This window comes from Nothobranchius furzeri, chromosome 11 (assembly GCF_043380555.1).
Source record: "Nothobranchius furzeri strain GRZ-AD chromosome 11, NfurGRZ-RIMD1, whole genome shotgun sequence".
NCBI lineage: Eukaryota > Metazoa > Chordata > Actinopteri > Cyprinodontiformes > Nothobranchiidae > Nothobranchius > Nothobranchius furzeri.
The window spans coordinates 40,898,282-40,925,025 of record NC_091751.1 but is presented as its reverse complement, the minus strand read 5'-3'; the positions used below and the strand labels follow the sequence as shown (position 1 = coordinate 40,925,025).

Here is a 26,744-nt window from a genome sequence, read left to right as displayed (position 1 = left end):
GTAAGTGTAGATGTAGACTACCACTGATCTGTGGAGTTTGCTGGTTGTTTCTCAGGTGATGAATCATTCCCAACCACACCAGCTGTGACTCACTGAGACGAAAGATGCTGAGAAGGTTTGTGCATCACCATAGTCCTAATAGCACATGTGTCTCACTGAAACGCGTGACCGTTTCACAGCAGCGTGATTTTCCAGCTTGTTTTGGCTTACAGCCCTTTGTTCTTAGGTTTCCATCTGTCATAACATCTGCTTATGTTCAACACCAAACTGATGTAGCTGACCAAGGTTGCAAATGAAATCTGGGGAACCACAAGAAGTTAAGAATATTTTAAAAACTTGCTGCTCTTTACTGGATTTTGCACCCTTCAGGTCTATTTTGGAGTTTTATTATAAAACACGCATCACTCGCACTTCACATACTTAGGTCAACAGGGGTGATGTGAACTAAAATTGTACCTTATTTAGCGTACCCATGAATCTCTTATTGTTGACGTTGATTGCAGAAAACGACACTGTCAAGTTGAGTCACTTCCTGTGTGAGCAGCTTCAACCATATTTTTGACTAAGAGGAAATGTGGTGAAGTACCTTTTTCTTCTTGATTTGGTTGATTAATCTAAAGCCTTACATGCAGTTTCCCCTTGCAGCACTTTACTGAAGTGCTCTTGAGCAGCAAAAGGAAACTCCTGCAGACCCCTTGTAGCAAGAGAAAGGAAAATATTACCCACCCACGTGCTTCCATACGTGATACGCTTTAGGTAAAAGATGTTTTAACGGGCCTTTCCTGCACTTTGAACAAGGCCGTGTCACAGGAACTCCTCACACATTCAGCCGGTGGTCCTCATCTGCTCCCCTTTTCATTAGAATAATGCTCTGTCACCCTCTCCTGAGGCAGAGAGAGGACTCGTATTCACCTCACGGCTGGCCCTCTTTATGTGTTTGAGCTCAACAGGACGCTCCGTACAGATGCTCTTGGACACACCAAATGCTGGGCACAGAAAGTGTGAATAGGGGCCTCTGTGGTTTCCCTAAAAGAGTTTTTTGTGTCCGTGTGTGTGCATGAGCGGATGTGTGTGTGTGTCTTCTCCAGGGGGTGGTTTGTCACGGCTGTAGATGGCTTGTGTGTATATCAAACCAAAAATGTGCTTTTTATGTATTTTTTTTGTTAGTTTTGTGCACACTTTGATGCTGTACATTCATTTGTGTGGATGCAAAGGAAGTAAAAATGCAAATCAGCATGAAATTAATTATTTTAATTGATAAAAATGTAATTAATTTACAGTATCAATGAAAGTTTGGACAAACAAATGGGGAGTGGGTTTGATCTTTTCAGTGTTACTTCAAGTCCAATGTCTTTGATTTAAATCAACACTGTGTGCTATGGTGATTAATTATTGTGGCGATTAAACGGATTTAGGAAGGACACAACAGGAATTCTGGAGTGAGGGAGAGAGGGGCACAGAGGGGAAAGTGGGAAAACTGGGAGAGGGAGGCCTTTTATAAAGCCAAGTCCTGCCACTCTGTGAAGAAATGCGGGCAGGGAGATCGCGGGCTTTGGGTCCGAAACGAGATCCTGATGAGCCAATGAGTGTCCCCATAACTCTCCTCTGTGGCGTACAGTATCGGGAGGCGCAGGCAGCTGAAGTAACCCCTGCAGTCCTGTGAGCATGCGTATGACAACAAAGACGACATGGAGACCAAAGACTGAGGCTCCGGGCTCCTGAATCCTTTCTGCACGTGTCAATTAGGCAACAGTCTGCTCTGAAACGGTAAGTAAACTCATTTCTCAATAAAGTTAAAAGAAAACAACAGAAAATTAGTTAAAAACAGGTAAAAATTCAAACAGATTGATTAAATAAACAAGTGAAAAGTAAGAAAATAATTATCTGATTTGAATATTTTAACATAAATATTTTTGAGGCAGCAGAAACGGTATGGATTTCGTTGCATTCACAGAAATTGTCATTTTATTTTTCTTTCAATAGCAATTTTTAACATTTTTTTTTAGGAAAAAGTAAAACGTACAAGTTTACCAATGATCGTCTTTTGGATAATTTTTACACAGTTTTAATAAAAAAAAGAACATGACAGAAATTGATATGAGGTATAAATTGGTTAATAAAACAGAAAATATAATTTCCCCCCTTTTTCTGCGAAGTTTGAAATGTTCCTCTTCTCCGGTTCAGACACACCTGTGGAGTCTGCACCTGAGACCCAGGACTGTCTACAATATTGCGCAATGCAAACATCCAACCTGATTCACCAATTAAATAAACTACACACACGCCTGCAAAGACAACATTTTACAGATTGGATAAAACAGCTGTGCAAGTTTTCCAGAAAATGACAAAAAACACGATTAGTTGTGCATAAGTAGTCCCATCAAAATGGATTTACATCATCAATAAGTCAAATTTGAGGTGAAATTCAGGAACAAAAATACACACTTTTGCATCTTTATTCTTTGCAAAGTAACAAATAAAAGAATTTTTAAAGCTTTGTAGTCTGATTCAGTTAGCGCTTAGATCTGCAAGCTGGAAGAAAAGAGATGAATAAAACTGAAAAAATAATAAAGACGTGTTCCACTTTCTGGTTTAAAGGTGCAAAATTTAAAAAAGTAAAATAACTTTTTTTTTTCAAATGCAGCTCAGGAGATTGTAGTAAGGTGGGAGCAAAACAATCTTAGAGGTACAGGAATAAAAAGTGCACACACACAGAGGGGAGAGGGAGGGGAAAAGGGCGAGATTACTCCTCACTCCAGAATACTAATGAGGTCCTTTGTCATAGATCCTTTCTCTCTTTCCCTTCCTCTCTTTCATTCATCACTCCATCCTTTCTAACAACACACACACACACACACACACACACACACACACACACACACACACACACACACACACACACACACACACACACACACACACACACACACACACACACACACACACACACACACACACACACACACACACACACACACACACAGGCCCTCCAAGCTCATCTCATGCTACTTTGAATCACATTTTGCCATCAGGAAGAAAATCGGACCTCCACAGCAAAACTTCCAAAACACGGTGCTCACATTTTGAGATAAAAAGAAGAGAGAGAGGAAGAGGGGAGGAGATCGGGAAAACATCCAGCATTCCTTTGTCTGCCAAAAATGAATGTTTTGATTCCGTTTTTGGATCTGAGGCTGCAGGACAGATACAGTGAAGGCACGATGTTACCATGGAAACCAAACAGGAGTTTTTTTTAAATAGTTCCATAATTTCTCTCATTTTCTGCTATTAAACCCATTAGTTATGCGATACATGCCCGAGGTGGATGTTTCCTCCTGCTCGAGGACACGTGAGTTGCTGTGTGTTCCAGCGAAGAGTGAAATTCGGGTGAGGATGACCCAGAGTTGAAAGAGTGAGGTTTTCAATGGCGTCATTGTAATTATGAAGCTGCCTGTTGCATAAGCACAACACTGTGATGCAATTAAATTTGATTGGTTACATAAGACATGATCATAAATGCAAAGACAACCTGGGGAAGTGCATGCACATCCGCTCTGTGAGCTCATTGTTTGGGAAACTTTTTACATCAGAGAATCAGAACTCTGATATCTTGATACTCATTCCGTTTTAATGTACAAAAATGCAGACTAAAGGCTAAGAAAGCATTTTCTTTTCTGCTTTTTGCTGCAAACCTGGATGTTTTGACTCAAAAACACAATTAACTCAGTCCATATCCAAAAACGATCCCCCCCCACACAAATCTTAAATGTTTTTACATTCTGAGCAAGTTATTATACTATTTTTGCTTGTTGCTCATGATTGCTTTTAATTTTAACAAAATCCAGTGAGCCACTAGATCAATTTTAATGAATTTCTCAGAAAACAATAGGTGTACATCTGTGGCTAATGTACTAGAGTCAACCTGATTCAAATATCTACATACTAATTATAAGTTCATTTTACTGCAAAGGTTAAGGATTCAGTGTTACCTTTACAAAAATACATTTGTTTGCATGTTCTCCCCGGGTTTGAGAACAGCAATTTTAAAGAGCAAGTCACCCCCTACCAGAGTATTACTCCACTCCCTGTTTGAAAAATGCAACAAATGCTGTTGCCTAGCAGACCGAGAGGGCGGAGTCGCTAACAAATACACATACACAGGCTCACAATAACATTGTGACATCATATGGTACCAGCTAATGTTCTAGGGTACCTCTTAGCCAGTAGCGATGGCAGATTTAAATTCTAATGCAGTGCAGAGTTTTTACTTGACAGTAGCACAACACTGAGTTTTAGGCAGACAATTAAAATTTTAACTAAAATGTACCAAAGTGCAAAACTATTGACGACACGTGTCTGCAGTACGATTAGACACACACTTATAAAGTTTATCAGAAAAAAAAGTTGATTTGGGGATGACTTGATCTTTAAGCATAACTACTTACAGTGGGGCAAAAAAGTATTTAGTCAGCCACCGATTGTGCAAGTTCTCCCACTTAAAATTATGACAGAGGTCAGTAATTTACATCATAGGTACACTTCAACTGTGAAAGACAGAATGTGAAAAAAAAATCCATGAATTCACATGGCAGGATTTTTGAAGAATTTATTTGTAAATCAGGGTGGAAAATAAGTATTTGGTCAATAACAAAAATTCAACTCAATACTTTGTAACATAACCTTTGTTGGCAATAAAAGAGGTCAAACAATTACTTTAGGTCTTTACCAGGTTTGCACACACAGTAGCTGGTATTTTGGCCCATTCCTCCATGCAGATCTTCTCGAGAGCAGTGATGTTTTGGGGCTGTCGCCGAGCAACACGGACTTTCAACTCCCTCCACAGATTTTCTATGGGGTTGAGGTCTGGAGACTGGCTAGGCCACTCCAGGACTTTCAAATGCTTCTTACGGAGCCACTCCTTTGCTGCCCGGGTGGTGTGTTTGGGATCATTGTCGTGTTGGAAGACCCAGCCACGTTTCATCTTCAAAGCTCTCACTGATGGAAGGAGGTTTTGGCTCAGAATCTCACGATACCTGGCCCCATTCATTCTGTCCTTAACACGGATCAGTCGTCCTGTCCCCTTAGCAGAAAAACAGCCCCAAAGCATGATGTTCCCACCCCCATGCTTCACAGTAGGTATGGTGTTCTTGGGATGCAACTCAGTATTCTTCTTCCTCCAACCACGACGAGTTGAGTTTATACCAAAATGTTCTACTTTGGTTTCATCTGACCACATGGCATTCTCCCAATCCTCTGCTGTATCATCCATGTGCTCTCTGGCAAACTTCAGACGGGCCTGGACATGCACTGGCTTCAGCAGCAGAACACGTCTGGCACTGCAGGATTTGATTCCCTGCCGTTGTAGTGTGTTACTGATGGTGACCTTTGTTACTGTGGTCCCAGCTCTCTGCAGGTCATTCACCAGGTCCCCCCGTGTGGTTCTGGGATTCTTGCTCACGTTCTCATGATCATTTTTTGACCCCACGGGATGAGATCTTGCGTGGAGCCCCAGATCGAGGGAGATTATCAGTGGTTTTGTATGTCTTCCATTTTCTGATAATTGCCCCCACAGTTGATTTTTTCACACCAAGCTGCTTGCTTATTGTAGATTCACTCTTCCCAGTCTGGTGCAGGTCTACAATTATTTTCCTGGTGTCCTTCCAAAGCTCTTTGGTCTTGGCCATAGTGGAGTTTGGAGTCTGACTGTTTTAGGCTGTGGACAGGTGTCTTTTATACAGATAATGTGTTCAAACAGGTGCCATTAATACAGGTAACGAGCGGAGGACAGAAAAACTTCTTAAAGAAGACGTTACAGGTAGGGCTGCAACAACGAATCGATAAATTCGATGAAAATCGATTACTAAAAGCATTGGCAACGAATTGTGTCATCGATTCGTTGTGTTGCACAACTCTTCCAAAAGCCCCCTCCCCTCCCGCCCGCCGTTGCGCGCAGACCAGAAAGCCGGCAGATGTTTGGAAGAGGAACATGGCAGAAGCAGCGAGACCCAAAAAAAAGTAAAAACTTCTAAAGTTTGGGAGCATTTTCAGTTAAATCAGGCGAAGACATTCGTTACCTGCAACGTTTGTCGGTCAGACTTAGCACGGGAGTACTACAGTGATGATGCAGCATCTTAAACGCAAGCATGTCAGAATCATCAGCGAGGAAGGAGAGAGCTCGGTGTCCGAGTAAGTTGAAAACTTTTCAAAAGTGATTCACCCAAGCCCCGGATTATTACACAGGCTAGTCATGCCCTAAGCTCGTAAAAAAAGTCTATAAAATCGTAAGCGCGACGCTATTAGATAGGCGGGGGGGGGGGGGGGGGGGGGGGGGGGGGACTCGCGCTGCTGCGAACCGGTTCCGCCGTCACATTCCCAGAAACTGGTTGATCACACCAGGCCAGACTACTAGCATGTGGTTTTACAACCACAATGTCCTCAGAAGCGAAAACGCTTTTAAAAGGGAGGGAGGAGTCCTAACTGTTGCTGCAGGCGTGTTGTGTGAGAGTGCAGTTATACTGTATATGTATACTGGTTAATATATTTTTGGGTTCAGTTGCTTTCATGTGGCCTAATGTGAGTCTATTTGGGATCATTGGAATGATCAGCAGCATTTCTTGATGTGACTTTATGGCAGTTGCCCAGAGCATCATCGCAAGGAGGATGGCATTCATTTACTTTTGTTTTATTTGGTATTTTTTCAGTCATTTTTGGAAATAGTGATTCATTTTGATTAATTCACAGCCTATATTTAATTACATTTAAAAATTAGTTGTTTGACATCCCCAATTATAATAAATGTCTGCAGATGAGATCAAACAAAACAGATGAGAATTGCTGTTTAACTTGGACCAAGCATTTTAGGTCACAGATAGGTGTTGCTTAGGGTCTCTGTCTATACACCTTATAAGACATTTTAGGTGATGGCATGTTGTTTTTCTGCTATTGAACTGTTTTCTAATAATGTTGTGTTTAATAAAGTGAAGGAAGGAGAGAAATAACGTTTCCCTAGCAGTTTTTAAAAATGTCCCTATGTAATCCGATTAATCGATTAATCGTGTCGAGACCCCATCCGATTCATCGATTATCCAAATAATCGTTTGTTGCAGCCCTAGTTACAGGTCTGTGAGAGCCAGAGATTTTCCTTGTCTGAAGTGACCAAATACTCATTTTCCGCCCTGATTTACAAATAAATTCTTAAAAAATCCTGCCATGTGAATTCATGGATTTTTTTTTTACATTCTGTCTCTCACAGTTGAAGTGTACCTATGATGTAAATTACTGACCTCTGTCATAATTTTAAGTGGGAGAACTTGCACAATCGGTGGCTGACTAAATACTTTTTTGCCCCACTGTAACGGCAAGTCCATCTACAACAGACGCAAAATGTAAATGTTAAAATCCAGAGTTTTGTACACCGAATCAGAAACATGCTTTATCACATCTGCACATAGAAATGTTTTAATTTTCTAATTTACTGTGAGATTGATTTTATACGAGTTCTTTATCTTGTTAGTTTTCTCATGACAAACAGAACAAATTCGTGCTGAGTGTCACAAAACACCCTGAAAATACAGATAAAATAGAAAAAACTTTAAGAGAAAGACCATAAAAGAGCTAAAGCAGCTGTTTACTGCACCAAACTTTCTCCACTGGCTCCAGTTTCCCCTTAGGAATCGGCTCTGTGTTGACTAAATGTATCTCTGTTTGGATTTAACAGTACGCCCCTTTTAAAACAAACCTTATCTAGATGAAGGTCTGTGATCAGCACCTTGATCGACTCATTCAACTTTCCCTTTTCTCTTCAGACTTACAAATGAGTCTCTGTTTGTGGATTTAATGCCCTTCACCGTCATCCTAATTGTGCTCTTTTCTGTTTGCCTTCCACTTCATTATCTTCCTCCCCCCGTGGGTTATCCTCTCCCGTTTTGGCCTGGTTTGTGCAACGAAAAGCGAGCTTGTTAATTGTTAATAGGATACAGTAACGACCTGTGTGTGATGGGTGGGAATAAGATGCTGAAGAAGGTCGAACGTTCATGCAAATGTTTTTTTTTATGCATTCGGAGCAATAAGGATGATGTTATAGTTAGGACTGGGAATTAATTATGATGAATAAATTAGAAAAAAATGCATTAAAATATCCCTTGAGCCTGAGCACCATTTTCTATCTATTTTTCTTCGTGTCTGGTTTAGTCACGTCAATTTCGTGAAGCGCATTTTTAGTTCCGGACATGTTTCCACACAAAACCTAGAATAACATTTCTCCTAATTCGAAAAGAAGCGCGTTCTAGGCATCAAAATGCATCTTTAAAATTCACGGACATCATATGCCAAATCCATGGCACATAACAAGCTTAATTAGACTGTGGTCCGGAAGAGGATGTGTGTGACTTAGGCTCCCTATATATAGTTCAGCTCAGTACACAACACTTGCATTGTTACATGTCCATTTACACTTCATCAATAAAACATGTACTAATATGTACATATCCAAACAAATGCTACGATGGTTACCTTTATAATGAAACCAAAGTAAAAATAGCTTGGACTGAAATAGTCTTAAAATGGAATTAATCAAGATTAATTAATTACAAAGCTTCTAATTAATTATTTTTTTATGGAGTCCCACCCCATAAATAATATAATGTAAAATATATAATGTAAAAGAACAATAATGTAAATGTTAAGTTTATGTAGAACTAGGGCATGTTTAGTTTTTATATTCCAAAATAATTTAATGTCATATAATTTATTTTAGTTAGGTGTGAGATATAGAGTTTAAAAGAGTTAGACCTGCCATTTTAAGTGTTTCTTGTTTGTTTTATTACCATAGAAATTTGCATATTTAAACAATGTTTTTCTTTTTCAAAATAACATTTATTGTTTAACAATTTTCCTCCGTGGTTTCCGTTTTATTTTTTATAGTTAGAAGTTAAACCAACCGGCTCTAATCGAATGAGTCACCCTGATGACAGTCGGCCATTATTATTAACGGTTGTTTTGGAATCAATTCTGTTTTTTCCAAAATGGCTTTAGTTTCATATATTTGCCAGTTGAGAAATATTTTACTGGAACTATTTTGTTCAGTGTCACAACTTCTCATTCATTTTGCATTAATGGAAAACCCATACATACGTTCCTCTTTCAGAAGTTAACAGGTAAAGAACAAAAGGAGAAACAGAAGCTATTGGTTGGCTAAAGGGAAGTAACACATTTTTATTACGTCGAGCAGATTACATGTTCTGATCTCAGGTCAGGATTTACTTTTGGGAAATTTCTATAGCAAGATTGGCCAAACTAAAATAAATCAAATCTGTTTACCTCATTAATAATATATGTGCGTTCTCTAACAATAGACTCATTTCACTCATGACATTTATAATTTGATGGCTTATTGAGCGGTTTTGACCTCTACGAAGAGTAAAAATGTCTTCACTTCATACTGAAGTCAAAACAACATAGTATATTAAAAAAATAATCATTAAGGAAGTGTGTTAAGGAAAAGAAAACAGCTTCATACTGATGTTTGTTTTGTAGAGGGTTTCCCCTCACGGATCAGGTGGCTCTACAAAGTTACAAAATCTCCCAAAACATAGTCACATTTTGGGGTTTCCCCTTTGACAGAAAGATGCTGTTTGTATCAAATGATGTTTAAAAAGACTTTTAACCACATTTTGGTTCTTTTCCATCAGATGACTTCTGCCACACCGCCCTGCTCTCGTAGCTCCTCCCCTCATAAGGTTTGCCACTCCCAGACTCAGACAGATGTTTTAAAACCCTTACTGGGTGGTGGCGCATCTGCTGGGGGCGGGACTTTGAGGAAACGGAGGCGCATCCTCTCTAAAGATGGACGAAGCAACGTACGAATCGAGCACGTCAGTGGGAGGGGCGCCCTCTACATGCGTGACCTGTGGACAACCTTTCTGGAAATGCCGTGGCGGTACAAGTTCTTCCTGTTCACAGCAACGTTTGCAGGAACCTGGTTTCTGTTCGGGGTCGTGTGGTATCTGGTGGCTCTGGTCCATGGAGATCTGCTGGGTGAGAGAACCGGAGAAGGAAACAGAAAGTAGCAGCTGCACCATAATCTACCTTCTTGATATCCAGAATTTTTGTTTCTTTCAACAAAAGTGACATCATAGTATGTCCCAAATTGGACTTTCCTCACGTCTTTAGCTCTAGTCACTCAAACACACAATCTTAGATTTAATCATCCAGAAACATTTTGTATTTAAACCTGTGAGCAATTTTTTTTACTTTACTGCAAAAATGGAGTCAAAACAAAACTTCTCAGTTTTTACGCTGAAATACTGCAAAAACATCTTTAAAAGTGAATGCAAACATTTCAGAGATATTCTGTCTCCAAAAATGCAAAAGATGGATCAAGGAAACAATAAAAATAAGGAGACATGCGTACAAAACCATGAACAGAGTCGATGGAGTGCTCACATTGGAACATTAGTTATCAGCAAGGAGGGTGACACCATCCTCTGCAGCCCTCGGATAAGAGGAAGTGACGCTATCAACACCGGCAATCTGTGATGATGGCTAGAGATGCTAGCTGAAACATGTCAAGTAAACAAGTGATTCTTTACTAAACTGTGTAAAAAATAACAAGAAAATGGATAATGAAGATAAAAATGGAATGAACATACAAAAGACTGAAAACTTTGATTTATTACACAACCAAACATGCATATTAAAAATTCTCCTGGTTTCAGAATCTGTAATAGAAAATTCCTTAAATAGGCTGTTTAATGTGTAGGCTTGATCATCAAATGACTTAAAATTTGAATATTGGTTAAATAAAAATTGATGTAACTCTGTAAAATATTCACGGAGAGCCTAAATCTCAGATATTTGATTTTTCTGATAACATCTGGCTTGATTTCTCTTCTTCCACATGGTCATGAATTTATTGAAAAAAAAATTCTTACATCTAACATAATGACCTAAGCAAGGTCTCCAACCAGTCCTCCAGTACCACAGTCCTACTAGATGTTTTAGAGCACATATGTCAGACACAAGGCCTGCCTTGCTGCTGTTGTCTGTAGCTCCGCTGTCTCGGACAAACTAAACACTCCTCTCACTCAGTGCCGAGTTCACTCAGCTATCTGCTGATGTTGAAGCCCAGAAACGGAGATTTTAACCGCTCAGCAATGTGTTCATGACTGAAAGAGAAAGTTTTCCAACTAACTTCCAGACAGAGCTGCCATAACTCCAGCGAGCAACAACATCCTCAAATCAGCATGACTCTGTGGCTGCTGTAGTTTTTATTTTTCCTCCCGACACACAACAATGTGGTCAAGCTGCTCAGACATGTTCAGCAGCACAAACCTATGTGAGCACCTGTTGTCATCTAATGTCATTTATTATGATGACGATGAAAAAAAAAACAACAACAGGAGTCTCCTCCTTAGCTGAGAGCTCAACCCCATGATGCAGGTATCTGGCTAGAACAGGTGAGCATCACCGTAAATTAGTGGAGAAAACTGAGCTTTAAATATTTTGATTTTATGCTCTTTTTCTGCTCCAAAACATGAAAGTCAACAGGTGAGATATTGCATTTTCATTTAAAGGGACTTTACGGAGTTTTGAAATTTATGCTCGTGATTGCCCCCTCAGGCCAAAAGCGTAACGTCAGCTTCAATAGTAGGCTCGTGCAAAAGGCGCGCATGCTGTACGTGCACACTCCTTAACGAAAATAACAGCTGAGATGGTCCCTTGTGTGTGTGTGTGTGTGTGTGTGTGTGTGTGTGTGTGTGGCCCGGAGGACAGAGGACAGGAGAACGTGCAGCTAATTAATTAAATAATTTGGTTCTGTACTGGTCTCTTCAGCACAGCCGACAAAGGTTTAAGATGGGTCAGTCCTCCTGCATGCTCAGATCATTCCATTCCCTTGCTTGAAAAATTGTTCCAAAATGAAAGTTGAACCCACATCTTTTTTATCTGTGAATTCAATGCCGTTCAGCGAGTCTCAAATAAAAATCTAGGCATCTTACTGTAAAAAAAATACCATTAATGTAAAAAATTGACTCTAAACAAACTATGTTCACATCAACAATCAAACCCAGGTCTCCCTGCACGAGAGTCCATTGTCTTATTAGATGAGCTAAAGCACCAGTAACATCTTTTGTATCTGTAATATTTATATCCTTGATGACAGCTGAAACAGCGTTCGGAGAACGGTTCGGAGCGAAAATGGCTATTTTGTTGCTAATTTGCAGGAAATATTTAGAAGAAAGTTGCTAAGGGTCCTCAGAAATGTAGCTAGGTTCATCACTAGGCGTTAAGAACAGTGACAAAGACGCTGACTTGGCACTACCTCACTCTCTGCAGCTAAAGCTACTGATAGCAAATGCTACGGGTGATGCCTGAGCGTGAACGTGCATGAAGCAGCCTGCTCGACCCGAGCAGCTCCCTTTTTCTGTGATTTTGCAGAAAAACAGGCAATAACAGTAAAAATGGGCTCATTCTACAGGACCAGGGCATTGCAGGAGAATGTATGAAGAAGAAATTTATTATTTCTATACATGTTTTGGCTGTCAAACTTCCATAATGCCCCTTTAATATAAAATGATATTTTTATTTTGTTGTTGACCCGTGAGAAAAGATTTAACCTACAGTAAAACACAAACTGAAAAGGCTGCAGATAGATGAATAGAATAGAAAATCCCTTTATTGTTCCTCACTGGGGAAAGCTAGATGTCACAGCAGCGATGACACTTATTACAGGAGAAAAAAAGGAGAATAAAAATAAGAAAAACGAATAAACAACATGAAAACCTAAATTCTGAATAGATTTTAAAAATGCTGAATATACCACAAATACCGTAATGAATATCACTGATGCGTTTTATTTAAAATTGACTTGCTCGTGTGTAATTTGGTTCTTCCACATTCAGTGTTAATGCAAAAAGAAGTTTGCTTCCAAATGAAAAGGTTCAAAATTGCATATATGTTGATTCCAGAAAACACAGGATCAGATGGTATTTCCTTGTGCAAGAACATACGAGTGCTTGACCTACTTAATGGTGGATGGTAGAACTGCAGGAAAAAATTTCTGGGACGCATCCTCAGTAGTGTTGCTCTGGATCATGGGGTGTTTCGGCCTTTAACACTATACACCTTCCTCATCGGCGACCAGCTGTAGGTTGATCAGACCTCAGCTTGCGTCCCAAGGCCAATTACCGTAATTTCCGGACTATAGAGCGCACCTCAATATAACGCGCACTGGGCTAAAATCCGCAGATATCTACTGAATGGAAAACGTAGTTTAACTGAACGTAACTGAGCTGACCAGTATCAAACAAAACAGAAAAGTTATTGATTAGTTTATTCATCGTCCTCCTGCGCACTGAAACTACTGAAGTCATCTCCTTCAGTGTCAGAGTTGAACAGCCTCAGAAGAGCTTCGTCACATACCTTTTCTGTGTCGATGTCAGCGTTGCTCTCCTTGTTGCCGTCATCATCCCGGGGTGAAGCTGGGAAAACAAGCAGCACCGTTTTACTGTGAAAAAAATCCTCCTGGGCGCTTTCCGCAGCACTCCTTTAACCATTCCTTCATTAGACTTTCCAGCATCCATCCTTTCTGGTTGACTAAAGCCAGACCTCACTATAAGCCGCATGGTTCAAAGCATGGGAAAAAGTAACGGCTTATAGTCTGGAAAATACGGTAGCCATTAAAGTGTGCAACCTGGCACACTACTTGGGGGCCCAAATGGGGTCATTCCTCTTCAGCCAGAGCCTCTGGCTGCTTCTTTCTGCTGCCTCTGATGTAGCTTTGATGGCTCTGCACTGTTTCTGGCCCATGATTCCTAGGTCCCTTAATAGTTTTGTGGTAGATGTTCCCACAAACCCTCTGCACCCGACCTCCACTGGGCGGACCTCTGCATTCTAGCCACGATGTTTTGCTTTGGTGGCTAGGTCAGCATACCACGCAGATGCTTCTGCTCAAAGGCCTCCTCCATGGAATCCTCCCAGGGTACGGTGAGTTCGATTATGTAAACCTTCTTTATGGAGGAGGACCATAGAACCAGGTCAGAACTAACGGTGGTGGTAGCTATCTCTGAGGGAAACACTAGTTGTTTGCCAATGTCTGCCAGCATCTTCCAGTCACATGCTAGGCACAGCTGGCTTCTCTCTGATGATTTAGAGCTGCTCTTAGTTGCTGCTGTGCCTTCACGGACAATGAAGGTGTTGAGATGTTAGGTACTGAAAGGGCGTTGATGCTGGATCGTTTTTCCTCCAATGTAGCAGCAAGGCATTTTAAAACTTGGTTGTGCCGCCAAATGTATCGTCCTTGGGTAAGGCTGGTTTTACACCCAGTCAGTATGTGCCGGAGGGAGGCAGGCTTGGAGCACAGGATGCACCCATGATCTTCGCCAAACCACTGGTGGAGATTAGTTGGTGTTGGTAGGACATCAAATTCCTGGCTTCCATGGCCCATACATCCCTCCAGCACAACCTCCTCCTTTTGACACCTTCCCACCGTGTCCACCGTCCCTGTTTGCCAAGGGCGACTGCCTTGGCCCACCTTGCAGATTCCTCCTGACGTCGCACCTCATCCACCACCATCTTCCTCCGTGCTGGAGCAGTAGCAGTTCTCCAGGCTGGGTGACTAGCTTTTAGTCCAAGGCCTCCCCTTCCTAGGTTAACAATCCCCACAATGTCAGCATGTCTAAGAGCTGCCATTGCCTCCTCTACTGCTCTTGCTGGTCTCCACTTGCGCCCAGTAACCAGGTTTGGTACATTTTCTCTGATCACTGGATCTGTGGTATCGTTCAAGGTCATCTGCAACCGTGCTTTGGCACACTTGAACTCTTTCCATGCCCTCGTTCGGAGAGGGGAGAGCGGGCAGTAGAGGGCGACAACGTCCTCTGCTGCCCGCAGATAAACGGAGAAGGAAGTGACGCGCCACCATCAGCGTCAGCCTGAAGAAGCCGGCAGCCGTCGGCGAAACTGTAGCTACAAACAGGTAAACAAAACTGTTTCTGTGTTTAAAAAAGAACGAAAGCATGGATTTAGAAAGACACAGCAAGAACACACCTAAGATGTTCAAAGAACTTGAACTCTTCCGTAAGGCTGGTAAGTGGCAGCTTGAGGACACTATCTCCGTAGAGGCTTGTGGTGGTGAGGCAACGTGGAACTCCCATTCATTTCTTGATGTATGCTGTGACTCTTCTCTCCAGATCCTCTACTGTCGTGATGGGCGCCTTAGAGTGCCAAGGGCCACAGCACTCGGGGTAGAAGGCCGAACTGGAAGCACCAGGTCTTGAGTTTCCCAGGTAGTTGGATTTTGTCAATTGCCTGTAGGCCTGCATTGATGTCACTGCACAGTTGCTTCACCTGTTGTTTATCTTTCGGGCTTCTGTCGTAGAACCTTCCGAGACTTTTGACTGGCTACTCGGAAACAGTAGGAATTGGGTCATCACCGATGAAGAACTGCAAGTCAGTGAGCACTCCCTTCACTACTGAGCTTAGACGGTTTAATCTTCATACGGGCCCACGTGATGTTCTCCAATTTACTGAGTAACCTCCTGGTGCATGGAATGGTGGTAATCAAGGTGGTAATGTCATCCATATAGGCTCTGAGGGGAGGACGACGCCAGCAGGAGCCGATTCTTTGTCCACCTACAGCTCACTTTGAGGCTCGGATGATTATCTCCATTGCCATGGTGAAAGCCAGGGGAGAAACAGTACATCCGGCCATAAAGCCTACTTCCAGGCACTGCCAAGAGGTGGTAGACTCAGGTGTAGAAAAACAAAACTGCAGGTCCTGAAAGTAGTTTTTGACAAGGGTTTTGATGTCCGGATGTTAAAAAACCTAAAAGTAGTCCAGAGAAGCTCATGGGGTACAGAGCCGAAGGCATTTGCAAGGTCCAGGAAAATCATATGGAGGTCTCTTTTCTCTGTCTTTGCCATTTGGATCTGGTGCCAGATCATGCTAGCATGTTCTAGGCAACCAGAAAAGCCAGATATTCCTTCTTTTTGCACTGATGTATTCTAGTACTCGTTTCTGTGCAGATATTTTGCCATTCTTTGTGCAATGACCCTGAAGAAGATCTTACCCTCCACATTAAGCAAGGCGATAGGGTGGAACTGATTGATGTTAGCTGCATCCTTCTCCTTTATAAGGATCCCACCTTCCCTTCGCCATGCTTTGGGTATGGTTCTCTTCTGCCATACCGTCCTCATGAATCTCCAGAGAAACCTGCATGCATCTGGTGCGTTCTTGTACACTCTATTTGGGACTCCGTTTGGCCCCGGGGCTGAAGCTGTGCGTGCCCGGTGGACAATCTTCTCCACCTCCTTCCACGTGGGAGGGCCACTCTCAAATTGGTGCTCTGGGGGGTTGATTTGTGGAATATCCTGTGGGATGGCCAGGTGTTCAAAGTGTTTTGGATCGCTGTGTGTTGATTTCAGGTGCCCCTCCAGGTCATCTTTTGTTGTTTTTAGAATTCCACTTTTCTTGCTGGTAAAGAGAGTCTTTAAGAACTTGAATGGATCTTTGTAGAACCATGTTCTAGTTTGTTCTTTATTCCTCCTTCTTTTCCGTAAAGCCTCTGCTGTGCGGAGGGATGTCAGCCGTTCTTTGATGTCAGCTTGGAGGGTGGTTATGCCCTCCTTTTCCATTTCAGAAGCCTTTTTCCACCGTTTCCTGAGTTGCCTCCTTTCTTGAACCAGGCGCTTGATTTCTTGTTGCCTCCTGGAGCCTGGTGGAGTAAAAGAGTCTTTAGTAGTCTGTGGCTCTACCACCCCAAAGCATTCTGCTCCATATTGATAGATGATGTTTCCCATTTCCTCCAATTTCTTCTCCACTGTGCCTCGAATTTGTTCGAGGGACATGGACAGGTCTTTATTCACTGTTTCCCACAGCTTTTTCTCCGCAGTACCAGGCCATTTCACACGCAGTTTGTAGCTTGGAAGTCTCCGCTCGACTGCTTGTCGGGGAGTTGGGGTGGGTTCCTCCACTGAAGTTTGTTCCACCACTAGTTCTGAGCTTGAGTTTGTCACTTCCCTAACGGGGGGTGCTGATACCCTCCAAACTATGGTTTTCATCCAGTTGGTGAGCTTCACTTGACTGATTTGACCCATTCTGTAGGAAGTCGTCAAAGCGAGGCCCCTGTCTCTCTTCCCTCAAGCACCTCTTCTTTCCCTGGTGAATCCTCAAACCCCGGTAAGATGTTACTTTCCTCCATCCACAGCTACATATCTGCAGCTGTTGGACTGCTGCTTTGGCAGTGCTTGCACTGTTTGCTGTGGTGTTACCTTGCACTGTGCTGTCTTTGCTCGTAGTCATTACCGTTTTATCAGCCGATGAGTCTTCTTCCGCCCCTGCTCTCGCAGACTCTGGGGGTATTCTTTGTTTGCCTTTTTTTAGCTAATGGGGGTTGTCTCTGCCATGCTGCAAGGCATGAGAGACTACAGTTGTGGGCAGCTAACCCATAACTGTCCCGCTGGGGTCTATTCCCTCCTGCCAACTGTCCCTCCATGCTGTCCCAAGGACTTTCCCCTGTTGTCAGCTGAACTTTCCCAGCAGTCACTGGACAAATCCAGATAGTTGGATTCCACAAAACACAGGATCAGAAGGTATTTCCTTGTGCAAGAACATACAAGTGCTTGGCCTACTTAATGGTGGATGGTAGAACTGCAGGAAAAAAATTGATAAAGAAAATGTGCAAATTTGCTGTCACTTTTTCAATACATTTTAATTTGGCCCACGACTTTGTCCCAGATTTTCATTTCGGCCCAGTGTGTGTTTGAGTTTGACACCCCCTGTTTTAGAGGTTTCTCTAGTTCAGCACTCCTGATTTTAATCCGTAGGTAATTAACAGGCTTCTAGAGAGCGTGATGACCTGTTGAACAGGTGATTGAACCACAGAATCAGATGTGTTGGAGTAGGGAAACAACTAAAACAGGCAACATGGGGCCCTTCAGCACCAGCATTGAACTCTGTTGACCTAAAACATCTCAAATCAGGAACAAATGTTTACAAAACTGATTCAAAGCCTTCATTAAGCACCAGATTAAAAGTCATGTTGGCTATTTTAGTGATGCATTACATAAACATACAGTAGGCTGGAAAACAGTATTTTTGTTTCTCTGCTCATGAATCTTTCATGCACGTCTGCATTTTAACAACAGATTCTGCATGCTTGAGGTGTCCGAGTCTTCCTGTTTAAACTAAGCTGTGTGAAAATGCGTTTTACATGTGAAAAGCCAAAATATGGGTTGTAGGTGAGAAAAAAACAGGAAGCTGATGATTAAGAGTTTGTCTCTTCAACTGCTAATGTTGCTGAGGGATGATGGTTTGCCTTTGTTGCACGACATTTGCAGCCACAAAGCCACTTTATCTGAGTTTCAGATATTTCTCAAGCAGTAGTAACATTTCTGGTGTTTTATTTCCTGAAACTCAGTTAAACCTGAGCTTGATTAAATCAAACTTTAGACATAAAAGCAGAAAGAAAACATCTGCTCCTCTTCTTCTCTCATGACTCTTCATTTTAGTTTTCGCCATTTTGTAACCATCCTACAGAAAAAGTAAAAGTTCCAGAACATTCAACGATGTTTCTGGTTGTTTAACAGAAAAGTAACACGTTCTTGTTGTCTACACGTTCCACCAGAGTTTGACCCCCCGTCGAACCACACCCCCTGCGTGATGCAGATGCAGACCCTCACCGCAGCCTTCCTCTTCTCTCTGGAGTCCCAGACCACCATTGGTTATGGTTTCCGCTGCATCACAGAGGAATGTCCAGCTGCTATAATCCTCCTCATCCTGCAGCTGGTCATCACCATGCTGATGGAAATATTCATCACGGGGACCTTTCTGGCCAAGGTGATGGACAATTTAGATATGTTTGCTTCTCTTTTGCATGTAAAACACCAAAATATAACCAAGGAAAAGCACAACAAACTATAAATTGATTGACTTTTCTCACATTCAGGTTGCACGGCCAAAGAAGCGGAGTGAGACGGTGAAGTTTAGCCAACACGCTGTTGTTTCCACCTATGAGGGCCAGCCCTGCTTGATGATCAGGGTGGCCAACATGCGCAAGAGCCTCCTGCTTGGGTGTCAGGTGAATCCATGTGCTCACGGACTTTTCAGACCTGACAGGCCACGTTCACTGAGTAACAATTTTGTACTTATTTTTAAAACATATTTGGTCACTCTGAGTTTTACATGCAGGCTAAATGTGAAAATCGTCTTCTAGCCCTTTTTTCTGCATTAGGCAGCGATAGAAAATAGACGGGGAAACGCTCAGGTCAGAAAAAGACAGACTGATCTACCTCACACTGTAAATTAACATCATGGACTCACTCCTCTTAACTCGCAACGGGGGAAGCTGTTGTTGGTTTAGCATCCAGGAAACAGCAGAGAACGTCTACTAGTAGAAGCTAACTGCATCTTTAGCTTCTTATGATGTGGACACATTATTTGCCTGGAATTAAGTTATGTATGAATGATTTAATTAATAGTTTGATGACTAGTTTAGATAAATGGCAAGTTAATTTCTTTCATGCATCTGAGTCACTCACTTTTATTATTCATGCTGTTAAAGCAACTTGTTAAAAAAAGGAAAACCTTTAAAGTCATGGTTGACTGAAAAATCTTTTTAAATGATTATTTCTGATTATGATCGGTCACTCTGAGTTCTTCATGCAGGCCGAACATGAAAACGGTCTTCTACATATATCTCCTGCATTGGCTTCTGATAGAAAATAGACGGTAAAATGCTAGGATTTGAAAATCCTCACACTGTGACGTCAGACTGTCAATTTGCATTCATGGCCTTGCCCATCTTGGCTTGCGCCTGCTCACAGGAAGGCTTAAAAATTTTTTTTTAAATTTTTTGCAGCGAGGAGAGAGAATGTTGGTGATAGTGACTTTGCAACATGGGTGAACGCATTTGGTTAGCCAATCAGAAGCGATAATATAATAATAATAATGAGCGATCCTGCTGTCAGCCCATCTCTGCACCAGCAAACTTCAGCATCTCATAACAGAAGCATCATAGCTTTTTTAATGATTCACGAGGCATTGATTTACACTGGAGAACACTGCAAATTTATTGAATAAACGGGTGAACCACAACTTTAAAGGTTAACGTTTCACTATTGATAAGAAGCAGTCTAACCGAACAGAGAATAAAACAGAGTAAAAATGTTTTAGCTCTCATGTCATATTTTAGTAATGTCTCATGGAAACTACTGGGAGTTTTATGTCTAATGAATTAAAACTGGTTTGATCTCCAGATAAACTAAAACACCCTGTACACACTTTTCCTCCAAGGTGACAGGAAAACTCCTCCAAACCTCCCAGACAAAAGAAGGCGAGACAGTTCGTCTGGATCAGAGAAACGTTCCCTTCCAGGTGGATACCGCCAGCGACAGTCCCTTTCTCATCCTTCCCCTCACCTTCTATCACGTCATTGACGACAACAGCCCGCTGAGAGCCTGGGCAGCCAAGGGTATGTTTGGTTATTGTGCATGGTATTTACTATTTTGTTGAAGGCTGTGAATCACTGAATCACTACTAGGAAACTGTCTGTGGTATGGTGAAATACTTTTAGGGACTACATTTTTTTTTCTTGTTTTCAAATTGGAACTGAAACAGAAATGGTTGCAGTAAGGAAATTATGTAAGGTGTGGCCATGTTGATTCAGAATATGAGCAGTAGACATCAAGAGAAGACAAACATGGTGGATGATCACTATTTCTAGCAATAATGCTATTGATTAATATTGTTGTTGTACTTCTAAAAAGCCAAAGTTCTTCTTATTCACGTCACAAAAAAACAAAATAAAATTGAAATTTGTTTCTAGTGCTTTATTAAAGAGAAACTTTGCAAGTTTTTCATATTTTTAAATCATTTTCTTGAGCCAGTATGTGCTAAAATGACTTTACAGGGTTAATGAAAGGCCACCCAGCCCCCATTGCCCCCTGTGGCCAGAATATCTCACTTGCATCATCACAGCTGCCGGTCAGGTCTGTTGGGACTTCGAAAAAATTGAGCTGACTTACCTGCCGCAGCTGCCTTGCTTTAGCACGTTTTCTGCATGTTTTAGATCAAGAACACAGCGGATTTGTTTAATTTAGTGATGAATCACTCCTGTAGACACTTAGGAATGCTGGGGAGACATTTCAGCTGTTAGATTAAAGTAACTTTCTGGAGGTTTCCCCTTTCAGAAATTATGTATGATTTTTCAGAAGCTTGTAAAAGTGATTGTCTCATCATGTACTGCGACTTAATTGCCCCACAGAGCTCCGTGCAATAGGAAACTGAGTGCCATCCAGAACTAACCAATAGCATTAGACAACCGCTTACATGCTTCAAATTTCAGGAATACCTCGTCTGATGCAAAGGGGATGAACTTTTCACGGATAGATAAGTGTTTAAAGTATAAGTAAATGAAAATACAACATGACATGAGAATAAAATTTGTAAAACAACGCATTTTAGCTCTGTTTGTCAGCTACAGAAGCACATTTATAAATAAAAACTGTGAAGCCGCCATTTAAAAAAACTGACCCAGAAAAAAATTGTGTGATATGCTTGTCAGCCACCGGATAAGAGAAATACTCCGGAAAGAGACTTTAAGGTGTTAAAAAGACAAACGCACTGCCACGAGATAGGTTTTGGGTTTTCTTCTACAAACGGACACTAGGGGGTGCTAAAAGCAAGCAAAACTGCCTTGTCTCCCTTTAAATTAAATTCTTTTTGAAAACTTTTCTGTGTAGATGACATTTTTTATTACAGTTATATCCATCTAAACATCTAATGGTTTGCTATTTGGGAGCTTGCTTTTGGAAATTACCAGGTAGTCAAACCTAATTACTTTTGACAAGAAACTGACCAATCATGGGAGAGGCAGAAAAATTAAAAATGTGTGTCTGCAAGTTGAAAGTCATACACAGGAACTTAAAAGTAGAGCCTTGCATGTAGTTTTTTGCATCTGAATTTCCACAAATACACATTTTTGCACACACAAATTTCTCTGTGGATGCACAAACCTGAAACCTGAAGGCATTTTTTTAACAAGGTGACCAAACTTAATTTACTACTATGCAGTCTGACTTGAAAATACTAAATACTAAAGACTTGGATTTGTGCTCACACATTAAAAATAACAACAATGGCTTGATTTCGATTTATACATCCAATTATAGTCACGTAAGCTTCTCTTTTCCAGTATGAAAATAACCTTCAATGCACTTTATAAATGCTTTTTGTTTTCAGTGCTTCCCTGAAAGAGCCACTAGAATTGTCTGGTCTGAACCACATTTTGTGGATTGTTTTCTGACTGAAGCTCACCTGATGTTGTAACCTGACTGTCCAATCACCTGATTCTTCACTAAAAGGTCATTTGAGTCTCAGCGGGTTCTGTTGTGATAACAATCCTACAAGCTGATCTGTCAAACCTGCTTTTGCTTAGCTTCCTACATGACAAGTTTCTTTATTTCCTGAGATGCAAATGTTGCACAGTGACAATCAGAAGTTAAGATTCCCTTCTACATTTGTTGAGATTATTTCTTTTCCAAGCAATGTGAGGCCACCCAGAAATTACTGGAAGTATAAAAGTTTGCACGTTTTGAATGCAGCAGTTGCATGACTGAGAAAAAAAAACATTCAACTTCCTTTTTGTGGCGCAAGATAGGCTGAACTTCTCATTTCTTTTGTAAACTGATGTGACATAGCTCAGTCAAGAGCTTCAGTTTCTTGTTTTTTGACTCTCTTCATTTGGTTCTTGATTTAAAGGTGAGATAGAAAAAAGTTTTCTGGAGCTTTTTTTCCCATATTGCTTAAATTGCTCTTCACACAACCAGTAAATTAAATGTTTTTTCAAAAAGGAATTATTTTATTTACCACTGAAATTTACAATCCTGGAAAAGCCTTAGCCAAGATGTTCAATGTCTTATTCCTAATGTGTATCTAACTGTCTTCTGACCATTACCCCCCCCCCCCCCCCCCTTCTGAACGTGGCCCTCTTTTGGATTACATGTCCTCTGCTTGAAGCAGCTGACCAGGAAGTAACGCCAGAGGCAGATAGTTGGTGATAACTTGTTATATGGTTATGCATCCTGAGTGGAGGCAGTGGAGGGGGTTTTCACCGTAATAAGCCTAGTCCACCTCGCTGGAGTTCTGATTTAGGTCCCAGTTGATCCTCTCCTAAACTTTCAGGGGGGACAGAGTCCAAAGAACTGCTGATTGGCACCAGCCTGGTGGCTCCGCGTCTGTTCCATAAGTCGTTAAGTTAGGAATTATCACATAAAAAGTGCCAACAACACACTGAAAATGTAAGATGTTGTGTTTTCATCGCTGTTCGACAGTATCTGCTGCATCTGGCATTTTCCTGTACAGTATCGAGGCAGCATTTTTTTATGAGGGGGTGGAATCCGATGTATAAAATGGCTAAGGTCAGTCACACCTTGACTTTCATCCTTATGATGCACATTCATGGGTGTTGCACCTTTTCTGGCAAGTTTTCCTTAAAAACTGCACTACCAGTCTAGTCACTATGCTGCACACCTTTGTGCTTCGAACGTTTGTCAGGGTTGCCGTTGGTTCTGTTGTGAAATGTTTCCTAGCTGCTCCGCACCACTCAAGTGGCAGAAATGTGCATGCTCATTACGAGCTTTGTCCCAGTGCGCGCACCCCTCTTAGCCACAGTGAGCTTAAATCTTGCACAAATCAACACTTAATACTCAAGCAGCCAAATATTGTCACAGAAATCTAAAATGGGGAGGACTGCCACTTTGAGCAGGGTGTGTTTTGCAGAATGAGTAAATGATCTATTGCAGTGACCTCAGAAATAAGAGGAATTGCTAAGTGTAAAATGGCAAAAGCAAAAGCTTTGCCCAACTTGATAAAATGCTCATTAAAGTAATTTACCATAGAGATTTTGTCTGAAACCACAATGTCCTAAAATCTTATTGCGTTTGCTAAATGGGAGGACCTTTTAGTATGTTTTATTAAAATTACTGTCTCAAGTGGGGTGGTGTGGTGGCATCAGCTGGCGTAGGCCAGACGATGCCTGCACTGCCCGCTCACCACAGCCATGGAATACACCTCATCAACACTCACTAACACCATATTGGAGCAGGAGGAGGGAGACTAGGGGTGTTTGCACACCTCTGATGTCGCTTGGCTTCCTGGGGCTGGAGGCTAGGAGGGGGAGCTGGCCATCTGGCTGGGGTCTGGGGTGGTGGGTTGCTTTGCTCAGCGTTGGGAGGGGGAGCCTGCTCATCAGCACCCCAGCAGAAAGGCTGAAATGACTGTAAATGTCAGGTGGGGCCTTTGACTCCTCCTCTCTGCTGGGACTTCTTTTAATGTTATACATCTTCGTCTCCCCTCCCCCTGTCACACTTGGTGTGGAGTGCGGTGCCTTGGTCTGCCTGAGTGTTCATAGCTCCCAGGTCGAGGGTTTAAGATTTTTGGCGTCTGCCTGATCAATCCCGGTGGCTGCCTGGTGGGATCTGGGTTTCTGGGTTCTGTTGGGTCCCCAGCGGGGGTGGTCGCCCCTGGGTCCCGGGTCGCTGGGTTCCGGGCTCGGCCGGCTGGGGGGTGGGAGGCTGCGGGCGGGCCTGTGTGCTTGCTGCTTATATCTCCTGGTAATCTACCGGCTACTGGTTGTGGCCCCCCGGGGCGATCCTCTGCGTCTCTCGAGGGGGGCGGGGGCTTTTCTGGTCGCAGTCTCCCTGGGGTCCCTGCGCTCTGGGGCAGCTCCTGGATCTCTGGGACTTGGAGCTCCCTCCATCTCCCACACATCTTTGGGGGGCAGATCTGTGGCCCCTCACACTCTCTATTGGATGCTCCTATAGAGAAACCTTACATAAACAAGCGCATGTACACACACAGGTGCTCACATGGTGCTCTCATAAGTATGGACTTGGGCACGTTCAACACAGGTCTTAAGGCTGTGGTTGGCACTTAATGCACTGTGATTTATTATTGTGATTGTTCAGCAAAACAGTGTTGATTTTATATTTCCTTATCAAGTTGACGCAGTGATAGCTTGCTCCTGTTGTATTGTTGTGTGCCCCTTTTCTGCAGGTCTAGAAGCAGACTCTTGTTCATCATTGATTGTTTATTTTTTAACCATTTTCCACCAGGTGGTGGCTGGACCGATCCAGATTTGGCTGATTTTGAACTGCTGGTTATCATGAGCGCCACAGTGGAGCCAACCTCTGCCACCTGCCAGGTCCGCACCTCCTACTTGCCAGACGAGATCCTGTGGGGATATGAGTTCCCACCTGTAGTCTCCCTCTCCATGTCGGGTAAATATGTAGCAGACTTTTCCTTTTTCGATAAAGTGGCCAAAACCAAGACCACCCCCATCTTCAAATCGAGTCCCCTGCAGGGGTACCAGAGCAACGGAGGAGGGCCCGTGTCCGAGGTGTCGGACCCAGAGAAGATCAGACTGGAGCAAGTTTACAGGGAGCAGCGAGGAGAGGACCGTGTTCGGGTCAGAGATGGACCTCTGAGTGTTCGCATCAGCAACGTGTGAGCAGATCAGCTGGATTTTAAGAGAGACTATAAATCAGTAGCTCGTGAGATAAATATCTCTGAGACTTTTTAAAATGAGGATAACACTTATGGAAAGTTGGAAAGTTGCTGCAAGAATAGACTAGTTTTTATGAGATTATCCCCACTTATTCTTAAAAAAAAAAAAAAACAAGATGGAATGGAAACCTTGGTGGGTTTGGTCCAAATGACAAATTACCCCATGAGGGACTTTATCGTCCAAAAGTGAGACGGGTTGATAGTTTCTTTTTAACGTTTCATGGGTAAATGTGTAAAACGAGACTAGGAGGCAGGAAGAAGAAACACCCACCTGTTTCAAAGGAAGATTACTTGAATCCTCCTCCAGGGTCTATGTAAATGTGTGGGTACTATATCAGACATTAAATAATCCCCGAAGGGAAACTTTATGCAAACAGAAATATGTGTTCTGGCAGAAAATCAGATGTCTCTTGAGTTTTTATGGTTAAAAAAAAGTTGACGAATTTCACCCCCAACTTCCTCTTCAGCATTTCAAGAGTATTTTTACATTTCCTGTTGAAAAAGCTCTGTAGACAGCTCAGAATGTCTGCTAAAGTCCTGTTTAGCTGCACGACAGAGGAGATTTTTCTGTATGGTTGTGATCATTCTTAAATACTATAGCACTTTAGACACATGATGTACATTTGCACCTTCTGACAGTCTGTTGGCTACATGTTGAATGTTATTTGAGTAAAAACATGAAAAACTACTAAAAGCAAAAATAAAATCAAAAAATGTAAATAAAATCCGCTTTTAGGCTCTGAGCTAAACTGATGACACTAAGTTCCCAGATGTTCAGAAACACCAGTATGCCTCAATGAAAAGACCATCTGGTGATGAGGGAATGTTCAAAGTCTTTTTTTAGAGGCAGAGGTGATCAGTTCAAGTCTTTTGAGTCACTAACACTTTATCAGATCCTGCTTAGTTTTAACATGACAACGAGTTGTGAGACCTTCAAACAAGACCTTGATGTTAGAAATGAGAAGAAAAGATGTGATTTTTAAAAGAGTAAAAACTTTTTGTCATATTTACATGAAACCTTGGGCTTTTCGTGGTGTTTGAGTAGAACGCCTCAAAGGGACAACCTGATAAAAACTGACTTAATAAAGTTTATTATTACATTTTGACTTGTGTCTCACTTAAACGTATTGAATGAAAGTGAGTTTGGTTAAAACTCTCAGATAGTTGTGGTCTAACGTAAAGGTTTTAG

General features: G+C 42.0%; 1 protein-coding gene across 1 annotated transcript; it reads left to right on the top strand.

Moving 5' to 3' along the window:
• The first annotated feature begins 1,493 nt into the window (after positions 1–1,493).
• LOC107383470 (potassium inwardly rectifying channel subfamily J member 10) lies at positions 1,494–26,655 on the top strand. Its single transcript, XM_015956098.3, has 6 exons — positions 1,494–1,767; positions 9,687–10,032; positions 18,618–18,829; positions 18,939–19,070; positions 20,285–20,462; positions 25,105–26,655. The coding sequence occupies exons 2-6, from the start codon at positions 9,687–9,689 to the stop codon at positions 25,497–25,499; spliced, it is 1,263 nt and encodes a 420-aa protein (XP_015811584.1). The 5' UTR covers positions 1,494–1,767; the 3' UTR covers positions 25,500–26,655.
• Positions 26,656–26,744: the final 89 nt, after the last annotated feature.